The sequence below is a fragment of the Periplaneta americana genome, chromosome 3 (genome assembly GCF_040183065.1).
Source record: "Periplaneta americana isolate PAMFEO1 chromosome 3, P.americana_PAMFEO1_priV1, whole genome shotgun sequence".
NCBI lineage: Eukaryota > Metazoa > Arthropoda > Insecta > Blattodea > Blattidae > Periplaneta > Periplaneta americana.
The window spans coordinates 118,138,434-118,148,415 of record NC_091119.1 but is presented as its reverse complement, the minus strand read 5'-3'; the positions used below and the strand labels follow the sequence as shown (position 1 = coordinate 118,148,415).

The 9,982-nt window shown below is 37.1% G+C and overlaps 1 protein-coding gene across 1 annotated transcript in view; it reads left to right on the top strand.

Moving 5' to 3' along the window:
* The first annotated feature begins 4,362 nt into the window (after positions 1–4,362).
* Positions 4,363–9,982, top strand: part of LOC138696431 (protein FAM98A) — a 30,980-nt gene continuing 25,360 nt past the window's right edge. The window contains exon 1 of the mRNA XM_069821402.1: positions 4,363–4,589. Coding sequence (XP_069677503.1) covers positions 4,552–4,589 — 38 coding nt within the window. The 5' untranslated portion in view covers positions 4,363–4,551. The remainder of the gene's footprint in view (positions 4,590–9,982) is intronic.

Sequence of the window (9,982 nt, the reverse complement as noted above, 5' to 3'; positions counted from 1 at the left end):
TGTGCCGGAATTTTGTCAAGCAGGATTCTTTTAAATGCCATTAAATCTACTGACATGAGCCTGGCTCATTTAAACACACTTAAATGCCATCGACCTGAGCCGGAATCGAACCCGCAACCGACTATGCTACCGAGGCCGACTCTGCATATCAAGCTTTGTTAATGCCATACAGACAATACGGAACAGTGCACAGTTGAGCAGCGAGATCTGTGAAAACGAAAACCCTAAAAAGCGTCGTAAGGTCGAAGGGATTCAGACAAGTGTTGCGGCAGCGAAGGAAGTGTATGACCTCATTTTCACACAAGCTAACACCTGATTCCAGTTCATAGATAATCTGATATTATCTTCTCTTCTGTGTCAAGAAAAATTTGAATGCTACAAAAGCTCATTTCCTGAAAATGACCTAAATGTATGTGTGAAGCTTTTTCCAATGTTCGATAAAGACAAACTAAAAACGGAACTCACTGTGTTGTATCAGAGACAAGAATTCAGAAATATTAGTGACACAGTCAAGCTCTTGCAGTTTCTTCTATCTGAGAACTTGCAGGCCTCATTTTCAGAAATTTTGAAACTACTAGCTATCACCATACCAATGACAACTTCCGAACCAGAACGTTGCTTTTCGTGTTTGAAGAGAGTAAAATCCAGGGGCGGTTGTTCAGGTGAAGTAGGTGAAGTACTACTTCATCTATTCATGTGTAAAACGCAATTTTATCACGTATTAATAACTAATTCTAGTTATTACCGGTACCATAGTTCTAAAATAAAATAAGTTTTTTTTTTCAGTCGATCTAAACAGTGTTTAGTTGTGTAAATAGTACCTGTAACCGTCCGCTGAATAGAATAATGACAACTGTTACGAGCGCCGAGCGGTGTCTATTGTAACTTACAGTACTGTAAAGGTGAAATTATTTGGGCTCCCATTCTCATACAGCACTTGGTTTCCATGGTAACGTGACGTCACGCACTAAAGAAAGATTGTATGGGTGAAGTGCGTTTCCGAGTCCTTCAGTTACGGAGAACTGAGACTTGTAGGTGGAGTAACCAGTTTGCAGATCTAGCGGTACTAATAATAGAGAAGGGTTGAAGATGGTCTCCAAGGCTATTGTTCAAGGGCTGTGAAATTTTACAGTATGTACTATCTGACTCGAGAATAGTATTCTCATTCTGTGTCCAAGCAGCCACCCCTGCAGTGGTAAATTAGCTGGCTCTATGTTATTTTATCAGGAATGCACCCCACATACATTAGCAAAGTTTAAAAGTTGTTTTCCGCGGCGTGTATTATTTCTTCTTATGAGCTCGCCAGTTTTGTTCAAGCTCTTGTATTTGAAAGTTTAACGCGCGCGTAAATGTACACATGTAGTTTAATATTGTGTACGTATGTATTAACTTATTTAATGTATTTAGAGTATATTAGTGATAAGTGTATATAGTGTATTAATCCTACATCTAAGTATATATTATATGTTTAATCACTAGCTATTATACAAATACGAGTACTTAGGTACAAGTACATAGAAAATGTTTACAAATGAGTGCGAAATATTTATCCCGAAAATGACACAGTTTGTAATTTATTGGAAATGTCGTTTTGTAGACTTAAATATGAGGATAAAAAAAGATGTTTTAAATTCTTGACGATCTACAGTTCCATTTGTTCTTTGTTTTAAAAAGTGCTAAGAAAATAGAAAAGTTGTATAAAATAGCTTTAAAAATACTTCCGATGAAAGAAGCTTTTCTGTTTGAAAATTTCACTCGGAATGCTACATCACAGGAAGGACTTTCATCATTAGCCCCATAGCTTTGCATAGAGATATACTGTCCACCCTCAGTTAAACTCAGACATTTTATGAAGACATCATCAACGGTTTGCTGCTTTAAAAGATAGGAGGATTGACTTTGTATGCAAGAAATTGAGTGAGTCCTGAATAAATTAGTTTTCCTGTTTGCGTGTGTTCTAGAACTATTAAAATTGTACGTAGTTTACGAATAGTAGGCCTACTCATTATATTAGTAAAGTTGTTCATGTGAACTGTTTATGTGAACAGCACTTCACCTTTTTTTCTTGACGGCGAGCGCTACTGGTATAATCCTATCTCAGAAATACGATGAGAGAAGAGAGACTGACCGCATTAGCTATGTTTTCCATTGTAAAGACTATATTAAACTAAACGACATATCGGAATTTAATAAGAAGATGATTCCAAAGTTTGCAACCTACAAGACAAGGCGCTTGGAATTAATCTTTAAATAAGGTAAGTGCATGGTTTATTTTTCTATGCAGCCCCCCTGAATTCAATACCCACGAGCCGCCACTGTACAGCAGGCCCCCTTTCTGATACATATAGGCTATGATGAGGCCGTGCGATCCATATCCTCCTCCCTGAAGTGACTGGAACAAATTGTGCTGCGACAACACGAGGTGTCCGAACAGCTTCAACCTCCGGATCCTTTCGAAAGCTGTAACACAAGTTAAATTTAAATATTAATAAACTACAGACGACAACAACTCCGGATATTTACGTATATAATGTCATTACTCTCTCATACATACCTATGATAAGTTATTCCAGGTAAGTTCTTGGACTCATTTCCTCTGCCATACAGCACACTGGATCGACATATTTAAATTTATCAAAATATTACTCAAAAAACTATCCATGACTACACCATGAAAATACAATGATAGGTTAAATTAAGATGGCTACCGCGCGACACTGACAACTATTTTCTATTCTGTACTCTTTGGTTCGATTACACATTTCTCGGCGCTGTGTGTGTGGACAATGCTGTCTCGCCTCGCTCGCGCATTTCTCGGCACACATTTTACATTACACATCTCTCGGTATAGTGTGTTAGGCCGGTTACACACTATACCGAGAGATGTGTGATGTGAAATGTGCGCCGAGAAATGCGCGAGCGAGGCGAGACAGCATTGTCCACACACAGCGCCGAGAAATGTATAATCGAACCAAGAGTGCAGAATAGAAATAGTTGCTAGTGTCGCGCGGTAGCCAGCTTAATTTTGTGGCTGCAAACCAAAAACATGTTTTTATCATATTATACAACTCGTGGAAGCTAGTGAAACGAAAGAAAATTGTGCCTTTCTTTGGTGTAATTTTTCTGGAGAAATACCGTTATTCCCTCACTATATTAAACGGCATGTAGGAAATTGTATTTCACTTTATCGCGAAACGGAATGGTACTGTTCACTTTTTCATGACCAGGAATAGCATTCTCTTCAGTCCAATAATGCAACCCTTTCATCATGAGTAGGCCTACAATGATGAAAACTGAATCCTTAATAAATTATCGTGTTGACTAGCAAGTAATACATACAGTAATATCTAATATAAAATCATATAGGGTACTTTTGGGATTGCCAGTGGGCAGTACCCATAAACAAGTGTCAAGTTATTTTTTTTCTTTTGTTTTCTTTTTTCTGTTTGTTATTCCCAACTATAATGTATTTATTTATGTACAATAAAGTTTACTTCAATTATTTAAAAAAAATCATATCTTTTCATTGCTAAGTATTATGTGATCATGAAGTCATAATTTCATTCGTAGCCAATATTATGTTTATTGGAATTGCAAATTAGAAACCTAACCTAATTAATGTCTGATTAAATCGGTTATCTTCTTCCATATTTATTTTCTTCTTTTATTTGAAAACCTCCCCCGAATTTGGACATAACGAACAAAACTGTAAATTGATGTTTCAATAGAGAGGAAAATTATTTCAGGAGCATATTTTATTAGTGCTTTATTTACTATCACAATCATTTCACTAAAAAGGGATAAACATTTATTCAGCCATTGAGTTCAATAATTTGTTATAAATAAATGCTTTAAAATTTCTTTTCCTATCTACGATGTTACATTCCTTTTTCCGACGACGTCTTCAATTTAGTATTATTATAGTTATCGTCTCGTGCATCATACTTATTTGTATGACACCGATAAATTTCAATGGCCGTTCTGACATATTAGAACAATTTTGCTATTTTATGAATTTAAAACAGCTGAAAAATATTTTAGCGATATCTGTGTGTAATCATAATCGTTGACAGAGGTCGAATGTGTCTTGAAAAATTCGCTAGGCTAGCGATCAGAACGAGAAATGAGATTACCTCGCGCGAGGTGAGCGAGAAACTCGTTGTAGTGTGTGATGTTCCATTTAAACAATGCTTTCGATCTGACGCATTTCTCGGCGCACATTTCACATTACACATCTCTCGGTATAGTGTGTAACCGGCCTTAACCGGCTTTACGGGCCTCGTTGGTGAGCAAAACTATTCCTGTCGCGAGTTCCTCTTCGTAGAAACTATGCCTCACTATTTCTAAACGCACTTGTTTCATAATTTCGATGTTCAATTGTTTAAGCCGGTACTAACACTTGCCAGCTTGGAGATCATTGACAAATTTTTGGTACAGACAGCTGAAAGTTACTTTAGAGGAATTTGTGTAATGTAATAAGGAGGATATTTATTAAAGGGGTTTTAGTTCTTAATTTGCAGTATCTGAAGTAACTTCAGTAAACACTGCAATATGGAAAATGATATTTTAGATGCGTTGGAAGACATAGGGTAAGTATTTCGCTTATAAAATCGTGTGGCGCAAGATTTAGTGCTTTCACATTATTTCGTTTTGATATAAAATGTCATATTGTTTCTGCTATTAATTTCAAGGGTGAAACTTCTTTGCCCCCCCCCCCCCCACACTGCACACGGGAGAGAAAAAGTACTTAATTTTCACATTCCTCGTCCTCACATCACTTACATAATACCCCTCAACTAATCCACTAACCTTGATACATACATCGACTTAACGTCACTTAAATCAGACGTCAGTTCCGTGCGTGGTGTGGGGCAGTATCCAAGATTGGCCTGGAAGAGTATAAAACTTGAGCATCCACTGAAATTCCATGAGTTTTCGTATAGCTACCCGTATGAAGTCTGATGTAAACCAACCGTACTAATTCACTGCATGTGTTATGTCTGTGTACATATCTCACAGTCTGAATTTATATATTTTATGTCCATAACAAGGAAATGGAAACTGAGAATGAATCCCAACAATGCCAAAACTTATGCCATCATATAAACTTGGCAGACAAAAATAAATGACTAGATACCGTAACAGACCACTGAGGTCTAACAGACCTACTTGTCGGATAATGATGATATTGTATAAATGTGTGTCCACAAATCGGTAACTGAGCTTTGTTTCAGACAACTCTATAAAGAAACATTAATTGTTCAAAAGAAGTGAACCAAAGGAGGTGCAATATATTTTATTAATTATCGCCTTGCGCGAGATGTAGGCCTAGACCTATACACTGGTGAACACCCGACCTTACCTTGCGCATGCAAATAGTTTCAACATAACAATCGAAAAATATTTACCTGTATGTGCTTAAGCACTGCTGTATAGCTCCGCCATATTCGGTGTAGACAATCTCACCTATAGCCTGACAGCATTCATTTCAAAGTGTGCAGAAGCACCTACTGGTCAAACTGGAATGGGGATTAAGTCGTGTAAAACAATGACATCATGCGAAAGTCGAGAACGGAAGTGTTATGTTTTGAATGTTGCCCGGATATACCGGTACCTCAAGATTTCCCTCCTACCTGTGCTTCATTTCACAGTTGACAAACGCATAAGTACATTATCCGACGGGTAATTCTGAATTTCAGTTCAAATGTGTTGATTTGTTTACTTCACACAATTAAGCAATCCTAGATTATACCGAACCTATGCCAATGATATCCCTTCGTCTTACTACCTATAATTCCCGTTCATTACATCATTGATAACATTACCCCTTCCATTACTCCCCCCTCGGACCTCTCGAGATGACAACATGGGGGAAAGATTTTTAATTTTATCAGCCTCTGTCACTGTAGCCTAGTGGATGGGTCCAACATTCGATGGTTCGAGTCTACCTCGGGTAAGGAATATGTGATAGATAAGTTTTATGTACTTCTCCCTCCTGCTTACAAAAACTTCATAGAACAAGATTAAGAAAGCACAAGAGATGAGAGAGAGAACTGAGACAAGGAGTAGATTCAAGTGACAATAATAATGGCATCTTAAAATTTACACCTGATTTCTTCATTTCATTAGACAGCTTTTCTCCCTCATTCTAACCCCCCCCCCCCTCCCCAATCTTTTAATCCAAAATTTGAATCATCATCCTTTTGGAAAAGTATGTGGCGGTGGTTCACTTCTTCGGGCCAGTTACTGAGGAATCAGTTGAAATTGATGTACCGGAAACTTTAATTATTATTGTAAGACTTATGGTGTGCACCATGATGCGAGAGTTTAGGAGCCTTCATTGTAGAAAAATCCATTTGAAACCTTTGTTCCTTCAGGGTTTTCAATGAAAGTGAAACGTGTTATATATGTTACTATACAAGTAAAACAGATGCATTATAGGGTCCACCCATTGTATATATAGCAGCAAAGGAAGGTCAAGGTGTATAGCGATTCAGTTAATGAAACTATCCATTGATTTTATTATATTAGTGACAAACAATTGTACCGTATGTAAAAAAAAAAAAAAACTTTAAAATATGCCCCTTTCCTAGTTAATTTAAATAGAATTATGGTCCAGAATACATGCATTTATGCTGGGCCCAAATCGATCATATGGTATTATGGTGCCACAATTAGCATAATATAATAATAAAAGCAGTATATTAGTACTTATGGCTTTTAAGGAACCCGGAGGTTCATTGCTGCTCTCACATAAGCCCGTCATCAGTCCCTATCTTGACCAAGATTAATCCAGTCTCTACCATCATATCCCACCTCTCTTAAATCAATTTTTTCCCCTCTGGCCTCCCAACTAACACTCTATATGAATTTCTGGATTCGCCCATATGTGCTACATGTCGTGTCCATCTCAAACATCTGGATTTAATGTTCCTAATTATGTTGAGTGAAGAATAAAATGCATGCAGTTCTGCGTTATGTAACTTTCTCCATTCTCCTGTAACTTCATCTCTCTCAGCCCCAAATATTTTCCTAAGCACCTTATTCTCAAACACCCTTAACCTCTGTTCCTTTCTCAAAGTGAGAGTCCAAGTTTCACAACTATACAGAAGAACCGGTAATATTGTTTTATAAATCCTAACTTTCAGGTTTTTAGAGAGCAGGAGATAAAAGCTTTTCACCCGAATAATAACACGCATTTCCCATATTTATTCTACTTTTAATTTCCTCCCGAGTATCATTTATATTTGTTACTGTTGCTCCAAGATATTTGAATTTTTCCACTTCTTCAAAGATAAATCTCCAATTTTTATATTTCAATTTCGTACAATATTCTGGTCACGAGACATAATCATACATTTTGTCTTATCGGGATTTACTTACAAACCTATCTCTTTACTTGCTTCAAGTAAAATTCCCGTGTTTTCCCTAATAGTTTATGGATTTTCTCCTAACAAAGTCATGTCATCTGCATAAACAAGGAGCTGATGTAACCCATTCAATTCCAAACCGTCTCTGTTATCCTGAACTTTCCTAATAGCACATTCTAGAGCAAAATTACAAAGTAAAGGTGATAATGCATCTCTTTGCTTTAGCCCGCAGTGAATTGAAAAAGCATATGACAGAAATTGGCCTATACGGACTCTGCTGTACATTTTCATTAATCAAACTAGTTTCTTGGGAATACCAAATTCAATAAGAATATTATATAAAACTTCTCTCTTAACCGAGTCATATGCCTTTTTGAAATCTATGAATAACTGATGTATTTTACCCTTATACTCTCATTTTTTCTCCAGTATCTGTCGAATACAAAAAAATCTGATGAATAGTCGATCTATTATGCCTAAAACTAATAATTTCATTTATGTACAGAGTTAATCTTCTCAGAAGAATATTGGACAAAATTTTGTATGACATCAACAAAAGTGAAATTCCTCGAAAGTTACGCTGATATTACTTCTTTCTTTTTGTGTCAATCATCGAACTAGTCGCACTTATGTCAGAGCTTGAAGCAGGGACACTTGATTCACTATGACTCCCGGGATCGTAGTTTTACTCGAGTATACTTTTCTTTTTAATGTTACCGATTTAAGTCACGCATCTATTGTTAAGTATTAAGACGGAAACACACTCACTAAATCTTGAACAAGGGTTGACTGAGTAACTAATTTTTATATAAAATCACAAACACAAGAAGAAAGACACATCAGGAGACTACGAGGAAAAATTTAATTTTATTAGCAGTAATGTTTTATTCCCCATTATTGGATTTAAATTTCAAACTGATTAAAACTCGTTGTTGACTTTTGTCAATTAGAATTATATAATAGAGCCCGGACGAGAAGTTATGGCACCGGCGCAAAGGACGCATTTTAGTTCGTTTGGTTGGACTCGCCCTCACACTAAACTGCAGGGGTGTTGGGTTAGTTGGTTACTAGCATTCCGAGTGTTCAGATCGTTCTGCTACTACCGCTATTGCTAATACTGAAAACATTGTTCTTCTGACCGCCCTCATTATGGCATTGTCTAAAGTGTGAAATCATAGAATAGTTCATAGTCAAGGACATGAAATAGCATACAATGTATGGAAATTCATGTCAGAAGAGGCTGTAAACGGAATACCATTCCATTGAAAATGGAATTGTGCAAGAGTACTGGCTGCCACTGGTATTTCAAAGCAAACCTTGGCAGAATCAGGAAAGAAGGGGAAAATATTGAGGCAGGAACAGCAGATTCTTTCTCCAGTCCGGAAAAATCACAGCCGAAGAAGAAGATTGTTGCAGCTGTAGACAGTTTTGATGAGAAAGTCATAAGAAGACTCCTCTATAATTTCTCCGCTACCCATAAGCAGAGACCGACTCTGCAATCACTTCTTCCAAGAATGGATATCAGTGTATGATTATGTGAAGAAAGTAGAGAACAATTACATTGAAAGTGAGCACGCGATGGACAGTATTTTGGAGAACATTACCATAAACTTAGGGACATCTGATTCCAGCACAGATCAGTCGTCTTATTCGGACGGAGAATAAGAATAGCGGGCGTAATTTCATTAGGTACCTTGGGACTCTTGAGTAGGAAAATGGTGATACTAAGATAAGACGAATGTTTTTGGAAAGAGATGAAACGCATATGCTTGCCGCTCTGAGCTTGAGAACCGTAACCCAAACAACCCCCACTCCTCTACCCTGCTGGCCGGCAATTTAAAACTTAGCGCAGGTTGGTGCCATAACATCTCGTCTCAGCTCTACAAATACTCTGCTACGGATCTCAATTAAATTAAAAAGGGCGAATGCACTTATCTCCCATTGTTGCAGGTGTGCTGTATTAATTTTCAGTCCTGCATTCACTGAAAACAGACAGGTTTACTACTCCTATGTTCACTGCAAGCTGAAAAGTTAATTGAATGTTGATAATGATAAGTTTAAAAAAAAACTTTTCTTAAAATGTTTTGTAGACCTGACGGGTCATTCCGCGACCCACTAAAACATCGCCTGCATGGTGGGCGCGACCCTTAGTTTGAGAAATGCTGGAATAGACTGGTGGATCCTGTACTGCGTTGTAGCCTTATAAGTATAGGCCTAGGTGTTTGAAAATGGTTTTATTTAAAAAAAAAATAGCTGTTTAAAATGCAAAATATGGTTTTATTTTTGGTGTCACACGTCTTTCCATCAGGTCTTTCAATGTTGTTACACACTTGCTGAATCTGTAACTACAGCCACAAACTTTTCTTGATCAGTGTCAAAAGTCTTAATTGTGTCTAGAATGACATTTGCACAATAAAAACGCTATTCATTGACTATAGTACTATGGAAGCCCCTAGTTCAATTTAAGTATTGTTGATGGTATTGGTGGCCTGAGCAATATGTTAACTGCCGTATAGATTTCATTTTCTATTTTTGACTGTGGTTTAGTTATAAAACAGAAACACATCTCTTTCAGGTCTTCTTTCTCTTTTCTCCTAGTAGTGGTAAATGTC